Source organism: Podarcis pityusensis, assembly GCF_964106645.2.
Source record: "Podarcis pityusensis genome assembly, chromosome: 6".
NCBI lineage: Eukaryota > Metazoa > Chordata > Lepidosauria > Squamata > Lacertidae > Podarcis > Podarcis pityusensis.
The window spans coordinates 99,186,902-99,205,664 of NC_138030.1; the positions used below are offsets into that span (position 1 = coordinate 99,186,902).

The following is an 18,763-nucleotide window of genomic DNA, read 5'->3' on the forward strand; positions in this document are numbered from 1 at the left end:
ATCCCCACAGGGCGGACACATAGGCCAGGCCCCTTCTGGGGAGCTCGCTGCCCACCAGTCCCAAGCCCAGCAGCTGCAAAGGGCAGCAGGAGGTGCTCCTCCCCACCTCACCCCCAGGGAGCAAGGCAGGTGCTGGGGGCCCCTCTCCTTGTCTGTCTGTCACGTACAGGGTGGGTGCCCCCCCTTCCCAAAGGAAAGCAGCACAAAGGACTCCAGGAAGACGACAAGGAGATCATTTATTTCCGGGTCCCAGAAAGACCAAAGTGTGAAAATACCAAAGGTGAGCAACTCGGCTGGCTCAGAACTCAAAGCACAGCTGCCCCCCCCCCCAGTGCTCCATGGGCCTGCCAGCTCCTCCTGCGGGGGCATCCTTTGGGGGGCAGGGGAGACGCACCCCTATTTACAGGTGGGAAGAGGCAGGAGTGGAGGGGTGTCACCAGGACAGCAGCTCTGGGCAGGTGGGGGGGAGGGCAGGCAGTGTGGGGGGGAGCACCAGATACATACCCTGTTTGGCCCATGGCCTGAGAGGCCGGCTGCCCCCAGGGAACAGGGAGGGGAGCAAATGGGAGGTGTTCCTGAGGAGGAGAGGGAGGGGAGCAAAGAGCCGCTTTCCCTGCATCCAGCCCCCACCCTTTGGACAAGGACCATGGGGGGCGGGCTGCCATCTGCCCAGTTGCCTCTCTAGAACCAGAGGGGAAGTCACAGTGAAGGCCAGGCTGGCTTGGGGAGGCCCATCCCACCCCCCCTCCCACTACCGGAACAGCCCAGGGAGACTGGGAAAAATCCTGAGAACCAGCGACTCGGCTTGGTCCGAGCCGTAAAGTCAGGCAGGCCTGCAAAGGGGGGCAGGAGGGGGGGAACTGGCCAGGAACAGGGAGCTTGGGGGTCACAGCAGGTGCCAGGGGAAAGGGGAGTCATGAAGGCTGCCCCACTCCCAGCCCCCCAACACACCCTTCAGGCCTGCATCTTGGCCCCAAGTCCCAATGGGCCCTTGCTGGTCTCTCACCCGAAAAGCCGGGTATTTTGTAGGGAGAAGTGGGACCGGCAAGGGGGCTGTGGGGCAACCATTTGCCCCAAGAGAGCTGCCTCCCTCAGACCCATGGCAGGGAGAGGTGGGGGGAGTCCCAGGAGTCTGCCAATGGCACACAACTTTTGCAAGAGGGAAACAGGCAAGTGGAGCCAGAAGGGGATGGTTGGCGGGGGGAGACCCTACGGAACAGTGATGCACCTGCTGGAGGGGAAGGATGTCACACTGCAAGCACCTGGGGAGGACGAGGTGGGGGTGTCTTTGCTGGGGGCGTGTCTGGGGCTGCGTGTGGGAGAGGAGCGCTCTGCTGTGGAGAATTAGAAGACCCTGAGGATTGGTCCCCAAGAGGGGTGGAAGGTTCTAATCCAAAATGCAATACGGAATCCCGCCAAGGGAAGGAATCAAAATGGTCCCCCCCTCACTGCAAAAGCGCTGTGCCCCCTCCCCTCCCTGGAGCCCACAACCAAAGGCCTCCCCTTCCCCGAGGATGAGGCCAGAGAGGAAGGTCCCGGGGGAATGTCCTGGAGAGGGAGACCCGGGAAGGAGAGCCAGCCAGCGGGAGAAGGAGCAGCAGGCTCCTCTTGGCAAAGACTCCGCTTAGCAAATCAAAGCTTGTCAAACGTTGGAATCAAGTGACAAAATCAATTTCGACAACAAAAGGCTCCCCTCCCTCCCAGGCAGGCCGCCCCCTCCCCTGCACAGATCCATTTAAATGATAATTTGCCAGGGGAGAAGTCCTGGCTGGCAGAGATGCAGTCTTCAAGGGACATGGAGAGTTTCAGTAGAAGAGGAGGAGAGGGGGCAAGCAGTGGGGCTTCCCTGGCCCCCTGCCCTGGCCCTCCCTCACCCCAAGGCCCTCCCCTTGCAGGCAGGCCAGGGCACTTGGGGGGTTCTGCTGTGTGGCTGGACCTGGCTGCGCCCGCACGGTGCCCCCCCCCGGAAGCCACTGCCAGCCTGGCTCTCTTTCCTCCGCTGTGGGTGGGGTGTCTTTTTGGTTTGGTGGGCCTAGGACTCTGCGCTGCCGCCGCCGCCGTCCTCCTCCCCTCCCCGGCGCCCGGCATAGAGGGCCGCCAGCTGCCGGAAGCGTGGCCCCCAGCTGCCCAGGTAGGAGAAGTCCTGCTCGGAGCCCGTGGAGCGGGAGGCGATGGAGCTGAGGGAGGCGGGAGGGGAGTCGGCCCCCTCAAAGGCGTAGGTCTGGAAGGAGTCGTAGGGGGGCACAGAAGGGTCCTCGTCCGCCTGCCCCACTTTCCTGCTGATGTAGTCCCTGAAGACGGAGAAGTCCAAGTCGGGCGCCGGGCGCCACTGTGGCAGCGAGTGCAGCTCCGAGGGCAGGACGGGGGGGCCCTCGCCCCCGCCCCCGCCCCCCTTGGTCTCCGCAAAGTCATAGAGGCTGCGCAGGGCAGACATGTCGTAGGCCTCCGTGTCCTGCTCCCCGCCCCCCTCGTCGTTGTACTTGATGACGTTGTCGCGCATGTCCTCGTCCTCCTCGGAAGAGAGGTGGCCCTTCTGGTGCCGCTTCAGAGTCAGGATCAGGAGGACCAGCACTGGGGGGGGGGGAGAAGGGTGGTCAAGGCAGGAAGAGAGCAGGGGACCCCCCAGGACAAGACAAGAGCCAAGGGCTCCTTCCAAGCACCTCCTACCTGAAGGGGCTCTCCCTTTCCTTACAAAGGCAAAGCCACCTCCTCTGGCCCCTTTCCAGAGAGGGAGGCTTGAGAAGGGCTCAGGCCCCATGGAGCCTTCAATGTGGGGTTCCTCAAAGTCTGTATTATCCCTCCTGCTGTTTAACATCTACGTGAAACCTCTGAGTGGGGTCATCCGGAGGTTTGGAGTATGTTGCCAGCAGTATGCTGATGACACTCAGCTCTCTTTCTCCCTGACATCTGCAGGTGAGGCAGTGGGAGTGCTGGACCAGTGTCTTGCCTCGGTCATGGACAGGATGAGAGCCAACAAACTGAAGCTCAACCCAGATAAGACGGAGGTCCCGTTAGTGGGGGATTCCCTGGACCAGATGGGTGGGAGGGCACCTGCTCTTGATGGGGTTCCCCTTCCTCTGAAGGAGCAGGTCCTTCTGGATCCACTACTGTCGCTTGAGGCTCAGTGGCACAGAGGACCTTCCGTCAGCTTCGCCTGGTGTCCCAGCTGAGCCCCTACAGGGATAGTTTTAACTTCTGCTGTCTCTGCTCTGGTAACCTCAAGGATGGATTACTGCAACGTGTTCTACATAGAGCTGCCCCTGAAGACAGTTCAGAAGCTTCAACTGGTGCAGAATTCGGCAGCCAGGTTGCTCACCGGAGCAAGACGGCTTGAGCCTATTACACTGATCCTGGTCCAACTACACTGACTACTGATTAGTTTCCAGGCCCAATTGTAAGTGCTGCTTTTGACCTATAAAGCCTTAACTGGTTCAGGAGCCCAATACCCCAGGACCGCCTCTTTCCATATGAACCTTAAGCAGAGGCTTGACAACCATATGTCAGGAGTGCTCTGATGGTGTTTCCTGCTTGGCAGGGGGTTGGACTCGATGGCCCTTGTGGTCTCTTCCAACTCTATGATTCTATGATTCTATAACCTACCTGGGCCCTGAGATCTTCCTCTGAGCCCCGCTTTCGTGTGCCTCCTCCTCCAGGTGCGGAGGGTGGCAACACGAGAACGGGACCTTTTCTGCAGTGGCTCCCCATCTGTGGCACCTTCCTTCCATATCTTTAGGTGCCAGGCAAAAAGTTTCTCTTTCACTCGGCCTTTGGCTGATGAACAGCCTCTGTCCTTTAAAGTGTTGATGGGGGGGCTTCATTGGTTTCCTTTCCTTTTCTTATGTATTTGTGTCCTCATTTTATATTTCTATGTTGTGCGTCTAAGCCTGTTCTTGGAGGTGTGGCCCTCCCCCCTGGAGGGGCAGGAAGGGGGCTCCGTGGGGTGCAGAGACTCACCGATGAGGATGAGGACGCAGACCAGCAGGGCAATGAGGGCTCCGGGGCTGAGCGAGGCGGAGACCACGTAGGCGGTGGTGTTGCAGGACTGGATGGCGCCGGAGCTGTCGCAGCCGCAGATGCGGATGGTGAGGGTGCCGGTGCTGCTGAGGGTGGGGGGCCCGCTGTCCACCACCAGGATGGGCAGCAGGAAGAGGTCCTGCTCCTGCCGGTTGAAGCCCAGGCGCTGCGTGTGCACGGCGGCCGTGTTGTCTGTGGGGAGGCAGAAGGGGCATCGTGCATTGCAGGGGGTCAGACTGGATGGCCCTTGGGGGTCCCACCCAACCCTACAATTCCACCATTCTAATCCAAGGAATGACACAAAACAAATGAAATACTGTGAAAATACCTGAAACGAGAAGTAATCGACTAGAAATATTATCTTATAGGGACTTCCGGGACAGCGCCATCAGCAATGGTGGAGTTCCTCTGACAGAGAGGAACCCGCTCCGTGAAAATCGGGTCTTGCCGCCGCGGCGAAGGCGGAGACCCTTTAAAAATCCCAGGCGGAGGAAGCCTGGGAACGTGGGATTCGGCTGACACCAGGAGCGCCTCCCCTACTCGCAGGGAACCCCTTTTTCGGGGGTCCGAAGCGACGTGGGGTGAGCGGCGCGGTGTTTTGAATCAACCGCTACTTTTACGGAGTGAAGCCGCACAGCCGTTGCTGGAGAGCGCTGACCTTTTCCTGTGGACAATTGGACTCTAAACAAGTACCCGTGAGTAGAACGGAAAATTGGATCAAGTACTAAGAAATATTTTAATTTGGCACCGAAACGGGAAGGTTCTAAACAGGAAGTCCGTCTCCCGTTTTTTGTAAATAGATTGAAGCAAAAACTTTGTAAGCTAAAGTCTGGAAAGTCGTATATAAAGTTTTAAATTTCCTTCATTCATCACCACCAAAACCCCTCTTGGAAGCAGGAGAAAAGAGGGCGATTTTTGACTGTTTAAGCCTGCAGGAGAGAGAGTAAAGAGAGATAAATTTTCCACTATCTCAAACCTGGGAACGGGGTGCCAGAGACAGAAATTTATTGGGAAGTTCATCGACTGTGAATGGAATGTCTTTTGACAGATAGTAAAAAAGAAGAGAAACAAATTGACTCCAATGTTGCTTCTTGCAATCAAAGGAAACAAAGTATTTGAAAAGTGAAAGTAATTTTTCTTTGTTGGTCCTGCTTTTAAAAGATGGATACAAATAGAAATTGTCTCCTCTAGAGGGAGCTTGCTAATTTGTTGCCGGAGCTGATCACAGCTGTATGATTAGGATCGTGAGACCAGACTATAACCTTGGGGGGGGGGGGGGAAATGTGTTTACAAGAAGTATTGGTGCTTGCTTTTTGCAAGACAAGTGCTTTGCTGGAGCAGATGCATGAGAAGATGGATTTGATGACTGTTGCAGTTAAAAACTTTGGACAAACGGCAAATACCCATATAGAAACTATTCAGGAACCAGCCCAGGAATCTGTTTTGATAGGGCAAGCGCAAGTGCAGAAGAAAATGGAGGAGGTTGCTGTTGAACCTCAAATAACACAAATGGAGAGATCCGAGGCCTTGCAGGAGTATAAGCCGCTGCTCTTGAAGTTTGAATCTGGAGTGGACCGGGGGAGGGGGGTCTGGAGTTGTGAGGGCTCTTAATTTTGGAAAGACTGTGAATCATGCTTTTAAATACTTTCTGGATTACAGTGTTGACTGTGGGGAATGGGCTGATCTGCTGAGGAGAGATGGAGATACTTTTGGATTGGAGTCCTCCCGAGACCTACCCCCCAATGAGAAAGGAAAGAAAATAAGAAAAAGATCAACAAAAGACAAAGTAAAGGGCAGATATAAACAAGAAGAAGACCTGCAGAAGGGACATGGAAAAGACTTAAGAGCCTCGGACATTAGAGCACCAGGTTGATGGATTAGATGGATGAGAAAGGACTGACAAAATCCCGAGACCAGGAAGAAGAGACGATGGATGAAGATTGGAAGAAAGTTTTAAAAATTTATTTAGAAAAGTATCGTAAAATTATGAGTATTAGAAAAATGTTGGAATGAAATTATTGGGCCTTAGTAGAAATGTCAAAAAGAATTATGTAAGAATATGTTATGGTTAAAAGAATTTGGTATATATAAGATTTAAGTTTTAAGTTTTAAGGTTTTTTAGGGTAAGATAAGGTTAAAATAGATTAAGGTAATTTAAATGACAAAATACTGTGAAAGATGGAAAGGATTTGCTGAGATAATTAACAACTAGAATACAAAAAAGGGAGGTGTGAGGAGGTCGTTGAAATAAGTTAATGAAAGTTAAGGATTTGAGAATATTAGACTTGTTTTTTAATTTTTTGGTTATTTTTGTTTTTTGTTTTTTGTATTTTTGTTTTTTGATCTTGATACATTGTGTGTTTTGTTATTTTTTTCGACTTTGGTTTTTATTGAATTGTATTGTTTAATTGTTATGTTTATCTACTTCTTTCTCTCTTTTTTTCCTTCTCTTGTCTTTTCTTTCTTTTTTCTTTGTAACTTTAAAATTCTCAATAAATATCACTAAAAAAGAAAAAGAAAAATTTTCTTATAGAAATAAACTAAATAATAAAAATCAAAAAGTTTAAGGAAAAAATTAGAAAAACCTAGAATTGTACAAAGCCTTAACGGGAAGCCAGCTACGAACCTCGTTTCACTGAACTATTCAGTCTCCTCAGAAGGAAATAGAAAAATCATAAACCTTAAATGACTAAAATTCAAATTTCTAGTCGATTACTTCTTGTTTCAGGGATTTTCATGGTATTTCATTTGTTTTGTGTAATTTCTCAGTTCCGTGACTGTCCTTTTTTCTACTGATTCTAATCCAAGGAGGCAGAGGGTCATGGGATGGACGGAGAGTGGCAGGCGGCCCCTTCCCCAGGTAGCCCCCCCCCACCTGAGGGCTGTCAGGTGCTCTTTGCAGCTGGTGCATCAGGATTCGTCCTCGGGGCCAGCCCAGCCAGAGTCAGTTCTATCCCCCCCCCCTTGCAGGCACAGACTCTGCAGATCCTCTCCCGCCTTCCTCTCTTCGCTGTCAGGGTCCCCAGGAAGCTGCCAGCTCCTCCTGCCCGCCCCCCCAAAAAACCTTGCTTCTAACGAGATCTTTAGAGAGTTCCTGCATCTGCTCCTTTTGCCTGCAGTCAGGAGCCGTCCGGTGTCGCTCCCAATTAGCCACCAGCCAGCCAAGAAACACACACACACACAGAGAGAGAGGATCTTTCAGAGCAAAAAGCAGCCCGGCAGGAGACAAACCTTCTTCTCCCATTGCAAAAGTGGGAGGGTGGGGGCTGCCGTTCTGGGATGTGCCCCCACCCCAATCTGTCCTGCCTCATCTCTGCCTTGTGTGTTTTGGGGGATGTCTAGGGAGGGGCCCTCCATCTCCCCCATCTCCCCCACCTGCACCCTGCGCTTGTTCCATGCAGCCCAGCAAAGCCTGCCTCCATTGGGATTGGGGGGTCATAGAATGCTAGAGTTGGAAGGGGCCCCTAAGAGTCATCTAGTCTAATCCCCTGAAACACAAGGATCTCAGCTCCGGCATCCAAGCCTTCCAGCCTCTTCTTAAAAACCTCCCAGGAAGGAGAGGCCATCTCCTTCCATCCCACAAATGGCTCTTACTGGCATAAAGTTCTTCCTGATGTTGTGTTGGAATCTCCTTCCTTGCAACTTGCAGCCATGGGTTCGAGTCCTGCCCTCCGGAGCAGGAGAAAACAAGCTGGCGGGGTGGGTGTGTCCCACAGGACACCCCATGGGATGTTAGCTGCCATTCAAGCTCCCCAGGGAAAGGTCCAATGGCATTGGTGGGGGAGATTGGAGGGTCAAAGCCCCAGACATGTGGGACCCAATGGACCCACAGTCTGCCCCTGAGGTGGGGCAGAGAGCGGCAGCTGGACCACCCTTGCAGGCTGTGGGTGGGGGACGATGTGACCCTGCGAGCTGCCTGCACAACAGGCAGAAATTCATCAGGGAGGTGCAGGGCTGGAAAAAGCTTCCTTGGTCGGATTTCTGCCTGTGCAGATCCCAGAAGCCCAGCTGCAAACATGAGGAACTCTTTGGATGCTGAGAAAGTGGATGCGAATTTTATATGCGTATAACTTTTTGTCTCTTTTAAACGATTGCTGTACATTCTTTCCGGGTTTGATCATTTTCTAAACCGCCTTGGGGGTTGGGTTTTTCCCCTCCACAATTGAGCAGCATATAAATCTTAAGAAATAAATAAATGAATATGAAAGAAATCCTCCTTGTCAGTGGCTGCTGCTTCTTCTTCTTACTGTTGTGCCTGTTCCTGTTTCCTTGCTCTCTGTGGGGAGGTTTTGCTGAAGGGACACACAGAACTCTCTGGGCTAGGAAATGCAGCCCCTGCAGCCACAGAGGGGGTCAGAGGCCCCTGGAAGCTCACAAGTCCCCCTGCCCCACTTTGGTGGGCATTTCAGTCCAAACCCACATGCACCCCAGAGGAGCTTAGATGCACAGAATTGCAGAGCTGGCAGGGACCCCCAAAGGTCATCCAGCCCAACCCCCTGCAAGGCAGGAATGCTTGCGGGCATCACAGGAGAAGAGCAGCTTCCTTGCCCCTCTCAGGAACCAGGACGCCCTCCTTTTTCCCACCCACCCCCTTCTACCAGCCTGACCCCGGGGAGCAATCTCCAGGACAGGCAGGGAGGGCGGTGCGGAGCTTTGCGCCCGAGGTCTCTTCCTGCCGCGGCCGAGGATGTAAAAGGAGGAGATTTAAGTGAGCGCTTTGTGTCTCCATCTGGGCTGGCATCCATCAGTGTCTTGTCTTGGCTCCAGCAGCAATATTTATAAATCACATCTCAAAACTGGCTACAAATTTGTACAAAGAAACAGATGGGCCGTTGGCGGCCGTTTGTCACCGCCGATATTTATACCGCGCCCAGGAGAGAGCAGAGGGGAGGCGGGCAGGGCAGAGGGGGGCACGGGGGGGGGCTCGCTGGCATGCGTGGGGAGGGGGCCGTGGGGCAGGGCTGCCGGCCTCGGGGGCAGGAGAGCAGGCGGAAGAGCTACCTGGGGGGGAGGCAAGGTGGTGGGGCTGGACTAGATGACCTGGGGGTCCCTCTGTGCTCTCTGACTCCACAGCTTACCCTCGATATCCAGCAGGGAGAAGTGGTGGCTGGAGGAGGCCTCGGGGGCCAGAGTGAAGTAGAAGCGGTGGCCGCTCTGGGGCTCATCCCGGTCCACGACGCTGATGGTCTGGATCAGCTGCAGGGAAGGAGGGCAGCGCTCAGAGGAGCAGCTCAAACAACATGCCCAGCTCGGGGCGCCCATGGATTGGCTCAGCGCCAATGGATTCTCAGTGCCCCCCCCCCGCAAAATAGATCGATCCTGATACGTTGGAAAGACACAGATATGCCCCCCCTTTGATCAATGGATATGAAAACTCTTACAGCCCATTCTTCCAGATAACGATTATCCACGGACGTCTTTAATGCTGTTTCAAACGTATTTGTCAAAACCATTGTGAATCAACCTATACTAAGTTTATATTTCAGCTTTGCAACCTTAATTACATTTATTGCTCTTATGTATTCTCTTTCTCTCTTTTCTTTTAAAAACTTACTTTAATTTGTTGTAATTATTTCAGTAAAATATATGTATTCTAGAAGAGCCCCTCCCCCTCAAACTGCACCCAAGGGGTGGGGGGGGTCTGGGGCAGGTGGGGCCACAGGTGCCTCTCAGGGGCAGACAAAGACTGCAGCTCCCAAAAGTGCCCCCCCCCAGCATGGCAGGACAGGAAGGACGGCCTCCCCAGCGGGGGTGATGGCTTCACCCCCGATTGACTTCGATTGACTTCGCTGATTGACAGCCGCTGAGCTGGGATGTGGAAAGAAAAGAGAGACAGAAAGGGGAGAGGAAAGCCCCCACCCCAATTGCAGTGCACCAGCCCCTCCATGCTCCTGCTGGACCACAGCGCCCCACAGCCAGTGGTCAGGGCTGCCATATGCCACATAAGACACCCCCAGCCCCTCCCTAAGCAAAAGCAAGCAGGTGGGAGGGGAGGGGAGTTTCCAGGGTTTGGGGGGACCTTTCTGCCCAGCAAGGCTGTCCCTGCCCCATATGGGTCCTGTCCCCCTGCCCATGCCTGAGGTCTCCCTGCCAAGTCCAGGGCCTGCCTTGTGGGCTCAGAGCCCCTCACCTGGCTGCCCCCCCAGCTGCCCCCCTCCTGCTCCTCACCTGCCCAGGCTTGGCGTCCTCGCAGACGGCCGCCTCGTAAGGCGTGGCGAGTTCAGGAGGATTGTCGTTCACGTCCAGGATGCGGATGCGAAGGGTCTTCCTGGACACCTGAGCGTGATTGTCTGGAACACAGAAAAGGGCAGAGGGGACTGAGAGCCGCCTCCCAAGGTTTGAGGCAGGGGGTGGCAAACTAAGGCCCACAGGCCGGATCAGGCCCACCTGGGTCATAAATCTGCCCCGCTCCGCAAAGCCAAGACTCCAGGTGATGGCGATGGGAGGAAGAGGCTGAGCAGCAGCCGCTCTGCCACTCAACAGCCACGCTTGTTTCACCTCAGTGGCATTTGATTGCCAGAGACATCCAAGCGCTGCGCTGAGGTAAACCAGGTGCGGCGTCTGATTGGCAGCGCCCACCACCGGCTCCGACTCCTCTCACCTGGCCACCTCCGGAAGTCCGCTTTCCCTTCCCCGCCAGCTTCCACCTGCGCCGCCAGGAGACACCACGTCTTGGCGCATAGCCGCACCCTGCCCTGCCGTTGGATGCACGGATGCTAAGAGCCCTAAAGACGCGCTTACTCGCAAGTAAGCGACAATTGTTTCAAGGCCACTTGTTCAGCGCCTGAAGAACTGCTCAAGCCCACGGAGATGTAACCTTCCTGGCTCCTCTGCCGGTCCCTCGTGTTGCAGATGCTGCAATAAGGTTTTCTCAACCTAGGCATGAAGAAACCGATACAGTGGTACCTCGGTTTCCGAACGCCTCCGCAGTCGAACATTTCAGAACTCGAACACCAAAAACCCAGAAGTCAATGCCTTGGTTTTCGAACGTGCCTTGGAAGTCGAACAGGAAATGAGGTTTCTGTTTTGAGGCTTCCGATTTCAGTTTTGGGTTTTTGAATGTTTCGGAACACAAACGGACTTCTGGAGTGGATTATGTTCGAAAACCGAGGTACCACTGTACCAGTTTTTGTCCACCACAATTGAATCTGATGGACATCAAAGTGACCTCGGGTGGCTGCGTAATTCCTACCCACTTAAGGCAGAATCTAAACCAGGGGTCAGCAAGGTTTATCTTGCCTGGGCCGGATCAGTCCCACAAAGATCCCTCCGTGGGCTGGATCCTGCACCCGCCCATGAAATTTGGTGCCTGCGTGTGTGCAGACGCAATTTTTGGTGCCGCGGAAGCAAGTCCCTGTGCCGTGCTGCGCCAGTTTAGCGCAGCGTGTGAGGGACTAGCTGAGTTTGGGGGCGGCTCATGGGCTGGTCAAATGACATCCGTGGGCCACTTCTGGCCCATGGGCCTTCAGTTGGTGACCCCTGATCTAAACTGTCCACTTTCCTGGCAGGATAATACACTGGGTGGCCCCAGGGGTGGTCTCTGCCACAATCTGTCACCTCTACAATTCAGTGGTTCCACCACATGCCAGGGAGCTCAGAGAGGGGGCTGTTGGCACCCCAAGAGCATCTCCCAGCCAAAGGTGGAACCAGGCCCCTCCATAGCCAAAGTCTCTCTGATGCAGCCGCCTGGGAGGACGGAGGCCGTGGGGAAGGAGCAGAGCCTGACCCACAGGAAATGGGAGTGGCCCCGAAACACAGGAAGCCCTCTGGCCAACAGCCCTGAAGAAATGCAGGCCAGCCCCACGCTCCTTGCCCACCTCCAGGTAAGTCCCTGCCAGCCCCACCTGGTGCAAAGACACCCCCTCCTCAGCCCACCCTACGGCTGCCTCTCCCCCTTGCCAGACTGCTGTGAGCCTGGAGACGGTGTCCGACCCTGCTTGTAGGATGGGAGCAACGCGGATGATGCCCCTGCCCAGCAGGCACAAACTCCTCTGACTCCCGGAGCTGGTGCCCTTTGCCAAGAAGCATCGCTCTGGCCAGGGCTGGCAGCAAGCCCAGCTGACGGGCACTGTGCCAGTCTCCCTCCTCTGTGGCAGAGAGCGTCTGCTGGAGAGAGGCAGGCAAGGAGGGGCATCTCTCCCTGCTCAGCTCTGCCAATGCCCAAGAGAGACCATGACCTCCACCTCAGGGCACTTTGATGAGAGAACCCATGGGAGAGGGCATACGGGCACCACAGGGGTGAGGAAGCCTTGCCCATTGACTTCCCTGCCCCACTCTCATATCACCATAAATCCAGGAAATTGAGGCTAAAAGCAGCTTTAGTCAGCCTCTGAGCATGCCATGAAGGCCAGTCGCTGGGGAAGGGGCTGGCCTTGCACCCCATCCTGCCCACGGGGCACCCGGTTGGCTGCTGGGAAGGGCAGGATGTGCTGATCCACCAGCAGCCATTTCTGGGAGCCCTTTGCAGCAGGGAGAGGGGCCGACATTCTGGGATGCAGCCGTGAGCAGGAGACCCCCCAGGAAGTGCAGCCCCAGCAGCAGCCTAGCCAGGGAGGGGGCTCTGCCAATCCCCGACTCTTTGGCAATGCCACCCGCAGGCTGGCCAGCTAGCCTGGCTCTGCCTTGCTGGCCTCCAACATCTGCCTCTTTGCTGATAAGTTTGCAAGGAACCGCCGTTGCCCAAAGGCCTGGGGGACGGGGGCAAAGGGGCATCACGCCAGCCAGAGCCGGCCTTCAAAGACCTCCCTCTTCCGGCTCGCTCTGCCGCGGCTGCCATTTTGCTGATTAGAGGGGAGGGTCCCGGCGGAGGGGCCTGTGCCATCCATCAAGCTCCTGGCACCTGCCCTGCTCCACTGAAAGGAGTGGGAGAGCCGGAGCTGCAAGGATGGGCTGGGCAGGGGCTGGATCCGAGCAGAGGAAATGGGCAGGTGGGCACAGGAGGGGGGGCTGCTGGATCTGGGAAGGAGGGGCAGGGGCTGCCCATTGCCCCCTCCCTCCCTCCCTCCTCTTGGCCACTGCTCAGATTTCTTTAAGAAGCCTTTTCTTACAAGGCAGCTCAGAAAAAACACGTACGAAGCAGCACAAATTTAAGCCAACAGAAGTAAGCGTAGCTCACAAGAAATCTCAGAAAATCATCCAAGAAAGCGGGTGGCTTCTCCTGGGCTGGTGGCTCTGGGAGAGAGATTGCCTGGCCGCCCGCCAGGGACTCCTGAGCCGCCATCCCTGCCTGATGGGGAGCGTTAGGAAAGGAAAATAAAACTCCCCCCATCGCAATGCCCTTTTACCAATCTCTGAGGCGACCACGTTTGGAGGACTGTGCCGCCTCGCCTCCAAAAGGATATTGTATTTATTTATTTTGGTCAATAACCAGCTGATCAAAGATATTGTGTACCCAGGAAAGGGCCACCCAAAATATCCCGGGGAGGGAGCACATCCCGTGTGTGGAAACTCTGGTAAAACGTGGCAGAACCAGAGGTGTGTGAAATTATGCAAGGCTGGCAGGGGAAAGTTTGCCTCCTGCTCTCATCATGCCGGAAGTCCATGCGGCCGCTAGATGAAGCAGCGGGATGGACAAAATATATTCACACACTGCCATAACTCTGGAACTCCTTGCCACAAGACAGAGGGATGGCAACCAACTGGACTGATTTAGAGAGGAAGACGGGACCCTGTTTCTGCTCTGCTCTCGTGCCTCTCAGGGCCAGTTGCTGCAGATGACAAGCAGGGAGAGATGCGGCCATGCGCGCTGGTCCCGCATGAGGGCTTTCCTTTGGAGCATCCGGTGGGCAGCATGCAGGACTCCAGGGGCCCTGGACCTGATCCTGCAAACAGGCCCTGCCTGGATTACGCAGGCTGCTGGTTTATTAATGGCTGGAGGGAAGCAGAGACCCAAAGGGCAGTCCAGGATGGAGGCTCTGGTTCTTGGTGCCGTTAGCATTTCCAAGCCTGTGTGTGCCAGGGAATGGTCTGAAGACGAGGCCTGGGGGGCGCATTCTATGGTAGACCAGCTTCTCTCCGATGGAGAGCTGGAGGCGGAAGAGCCCCCCCCCCTTGCTCACAGCATGTTCAGAAGCAGAGAGAGAAACAGAAGCTGAAAAGCTTAGGAGGAGTTACCAAGTTATGAGATAATGACAAGGGAGCCGGAAGGGAGGGGGCAGCTAGTTGTGACGTCTCTTGACCCCCCACGGACTTGGAGGTCCAAACGTATCAGAAAGCAAAGGAGGCAGAGGGAGGGAGGAACTTCTCATTGGCGCCTAAAATGCTGCTGAAGTCGGAAGGAAGATTGGAGAGCTATGTATTTGTGCTTACAACATGATGCCGTAATAAAAGGACTATAAATATATCAACTGCTCGTTAATTCTTATTTGTGAAGTTACTGAAGGGAAGGGAGGACTCTCCATGTCTGGCACGTTGGGACTGGAGGGTCCTGCCGGAAGTGGAACTAATAGGGGGTTCAGAGCGGGGGGGAGGAGGCTCCAGAGATGCCGCCGAGAGCCTCTCCTCCTGCCCTGACTCGGATCTCTGCCATGTTCTGCTTCCACTCCAAGCTGCTGGGTCTCGGTCTTTCAGCCCCCCCCCCACTTGCCTTGTAGCTCCAAGTCAGACCCAAGGAGAGCCTCTCGGTCACCTTCACCTTAACTGCGCATTACCTTTCCACATTTAAAACCATGCTCAAGGCGGCTCACAACATGAACACAGGTTCATAATTACAAACACAGCAAAAGTCGTCACAAACAATCAATAAAACGCGTCAAAAAGTCCACAACCAAATTGAACAATGGCCGTAAGATCTAAAAATAAAGATGCAGTAAAATAACAAAAAAAAAAAGATGCAAAAAATTAATAGTAGTAACAGCAACCCCCCCCCCCAAAAAAACCCCATAAGAAGGCAGTGGCGAAAGAGTTTCCTCAGCAGCCTCAGCTTTTGTAGCTGGAGTTGGTCTGGGCTGCGGGAGTCAGGGGGCAATTTCCTGGCTGCCCTACTAATGCGTCATGTTCTTAATAGGTTTTACATTTTGCTCATCTTGGGGCTCAGGAGACAAAACTAGGGTTACAAATTAAGCAACTCAACCAGCCAAACAAGCCGCCTCCCATTTCTTCCCACAGCCCTAAAAAAACGCACATTTGCCTGCCAGAGGGAGGCGGCCAAGTTCCCAGGTGCCCAAGCGGGTTGCAAGGAAGGATCTCTGCCAGCTGGGGGCACAAGGGCCAACGGGGTTCAGGGGAAGCTTGGGACCCGGGTGGCACGGGGGTCAAGATCAGAAGGTCAGCAGTTCAAATCCACATGACAGAGTGAGCTCCCCTTGCACTGTCCCGGATCCTGCCAACCTAGCAGTTCGAAAGCACGCCAGTGCAAATACAGACACCTGACCCCATAGTCTCCTTTGAAGGGATTCAGCCAGCCTTTCCCAAAATTATTGAGAAATGATGTATAACGAATTGAAAAAGATGTTTAAAATAACCTTGGTTGAAAAATCAGAAGCTTTCTTGTTAGGTATTATAGGCCAGGAATTACCAAAAGGGCAGAAGAAGTTATTCATGTATGCGACAGCAGCGGCTAGGGCTTTAGTAGCCCCAAAATGGAAAGACAACAAGATACCAATGAAAGAAGAATGGCAAGCAAAACTGATGGATTCTGCAGAAATGGCTAAACTTATGGGAAGACTCAGAGACAAGGAAAATAGAGACTTTAAAAAAGAATGGGAACTGTTTGTGCTGTATTTACAGAAATATTGTAAAGAAATGGACTCATTAGCAGGGTTTGAGTAAACACTTACAACTAAGAAAACAAGAGTAAAGGTTAAGAAATAACAACATGGAAATTAATTAAATGCAAGATGTAATTTGAAGAAGATGAGCCTGGATAGCTCAGTTGGATAGACCATGGTGCTGATAATGCCAAGGTTGCAGGTTCGATCCCTGTATGGACCAGCTGCATATTCCTGCATTGCAGGGGGTTGGACTAGATGATCCTCAGGGTCCCTTCCAACTCTACAGTTATATGATTCTATGATTCTGGTACAAAAATGATGAGAAAATAAGAGCAGTAAATTTAAAGATGAAAAATAAGACAAAAATTAAGCAGAAGTAGCAAATAGTTAAAGAACCAGAAGGAAAGTTGAGGGAAGTCACGGGGGGGGGGGGGGAGTTGTGTTTTATTTTTATTTTTTATATGATAAATGTATTGAATATTAAATAGTAAATTTTAATTAAAAGTTATTAAAAAGAAAAAGATTGGACTCAACCGTCCAGGGGTCCTTTACCTTTTTAGCTCAGGGGAAGCAAGTGTCACCGAGAATGGAAATGAATGGAGGCCCCAAAATTCCCAGGGGATTAGACCCATCCAGTCCCCCAACGGCCAAGCAGAGACCCCCATGGGGAGCCCACAAGGGGCACAGCAACTTCCCCCTCATCTCGCATCCCCCAGTGACCTGTCTCCTCGGATAGAATCACAGAACTGTAGAACTGGAAGGGACCCCAAGGGTCATCTAGTCCAACCCCCTGAAACACAGCGATTTCAGCTCAAGCATCCAAGACAGATGGCCATTCAACCTCTTCTTAAAAACCTCCAAGGAAGGAGAGTCGGCCTCCTTCCATCCCACGGAAGAACGGCTCTTAGTGCCAGAAAGTTCTTCTGTTTAGTCGGAATCTCCTTTCTTGAAGCCATGGGTTCGAGTTCTGCCCTCCAGAGCAGCAGAAAACAAGTTTGCTCCATCTTGTGAGGAGGACTAGAAGCCAGGAGACCAGAGTTCAAATCCCCCCTTGGCCGTGCCGTTCCCTGGGTGGGGCCTTGAGGGCCAGTCCCTGCCTCTCAGCCTCCCTGGCAGGGTCCTTGTGGGGGCTAGAGGAGGAGGGGAGGAAAAGGATTATCGAATATTTTAAGAACCAGTATAAACAAGAAAATAACCTAGCAGGTCTGTAACTCCAGCAGAACAGAAGTTAACAGAATTTAACAGAATAGGCCATATATTAACAATTGCAAAGTTATTTACTAGAACTACTTCTCAAAAATTAGATACCGCTTCCCATAATGTCAAAATCAACATCGTGACATAATATAATAAAAATGTAGCTTTTCAGTTGACCACCAAGTCCAGTATGTACAAACTACAAGTCCTATATAGTCAGGGCCGTAGTACATTCTTTACTAATTTCTTCATCTCTTTTGTATTTTTCTGTAGTTCTAGTAAATAACTTTGTGATTGTTACTATGTGGCCTATTACGTTTACGTGTGTTTTCAATTGGATTTGCGTGATATAGGCATTCTGGTGGTTTATAACAGAATTTAACAGGCAAAGAACTTTGAAGACGAAGAATTTGGAACACGTGATTTAATAGAAAAATAAAGAAACCAGGAATAGGGTGGGAGGGAAGTCACCAGGTATTTAGTCGAGAGGAATATGAAAGTTGCGCAACCAGAGGGGGGAGGGAAGGGGACGTGGGATATATTCTTTGTCTTTTCTGTCTCTGTATTTGAAAAATGCAAATAAAAAATAAGAATAAAATAGAAAGGAGGGGGGGGCATGCCTCCTAGCTTGAGCCCCCCCCCCCAATTCCTCCTCCAACAGCCTCTCTTGCTCCCCTTCTCCTGAATGTCTTGGAGCAAAGCCATCCTAGCCCCTCCTGGGGGGGCATCTTCCTGCTGCCTCTCCTCTGCCAGCTCCTGCTCTGCTGCCCCCCAGCCCCTGCCAGCCCCTCCGCTGGCACCTGTGGCAAGAGGCTGCTGGGAGGCGCATGGCTGGGACCCCAAGGCCAAAGGGGCTCCACAGTCAGCCCAGGGGGGGTCGCAAGGAGGGAGGGGGGCAAGGCGGCTCCCCTCCCCCTCCCCGGAGGATCCATCATCTCCACCGGCCCCTCCCCCCCCAGCATCCCAACCCGGCTGACTGACATGCAAATTAGTTTAATTATTTCTTCTTCTAAAATAAATTATATTTTGCAGTGGCTGCAATATGTTGTGTCAGGCAAAATTACATTCAATATTTTTAAACTAATTGATGTCAGCCTTGAGAAAACGTGATTGACAGCAGCGAGGAAACGAGGCTCCGCTACCTAAATGCTTTCCTAAATTAAAATTAAACATGCCGGTTTTTTCACTGCATTTCCTCCAGGAGTCGGAATGCCATTAATCTGAAAGCGCCGTTGGGTGGGGGGGGAGGCAGGTGGGAAGGGGAGCTGGGGGGCACGGAGAAGCAGGATGGGACTCCCAGCCGGGGGGGGGGCTGCAGGCTCCTGCCGTGGGCACCTGCCGGCCTCATCCAGAAGGATCCAACCGCGTCAGCTGCCCGTGAGGAGGGGCACCGGCAGGAGGGGAAGGAAGCCAGGAAGTCTCTCTGCAGCCCATGACAAGCGGGGAAGGAAGCAGAGGGAGGGAGGGAGGGAGGGACTCCCCACATCCAATGGGGCAGCAAGGGGAAGCTGGCAAGGCAGCCCCTCTCTGACAAGGAGAGGCGATCCATGGGGGATGCATTCCGGCACAGAATCCCACCCCACTCCCAGAATTGCACAGTTGGTGGGACCCCCCAGCCCGGCTCCTCTGGGGTCACAGCGGGAGCATCCCTGACCCACAGCCAACCACCCTCTATCAGGAGCGTAAAAGGTAAAGCAAAGATCACCAGTGTGGAAGCAATGATTCTTCAACATCAGCTTCGTTGGACTGGTCATGTTGTGCGGATGCCTGATGGTCGTCTTCCAAAGCAACTGCTCTATTCCAAACTTAAAAATGGAAAGCGTAATGCTGGTGGTCAACAA

At 53.3% G+C, this 18,763-nt stretch overlaps 1 protein-coding gene across 3 annotated transcripts in view; it reads right to left on the minus strand.

Annotated features, from left to right (window-relative positions):
- Positions 1-219: 219 nt before the first annotated feature.
- CDH22 (cadherin 22) overlaps positions 220-18,763 on the minus strand; it is a 65,072-nt gene continuing 46,528 nt past the window's right edge. For all 3 annotated transcript variants that reach the window (XM_081010954.1, XM_081010956.1, XM_081010955.1), the window contains 4 exons: positions 10,183-10,304; positions 9,093-9,210; positions 3,955-4,206; positions 220-2,571 (listed from right to left, as the gene is read on the minus strand). In XM_081010954.1, the coding sequence (XP_080867080.1) occupies positions 2,033-2,571; positions 3,955-4,206; positions 9,093-9,210; positions 10,183-10,304 (1,031 nt within the window). In that variant the 3' untranslated portion in view covers positions 220-2,032. The remainder of the gene's footprint in view (positions 2,572-3,954; positions 4,207-9,092; positions 9,211-10,182; positions 10,305-18,763) is intronic.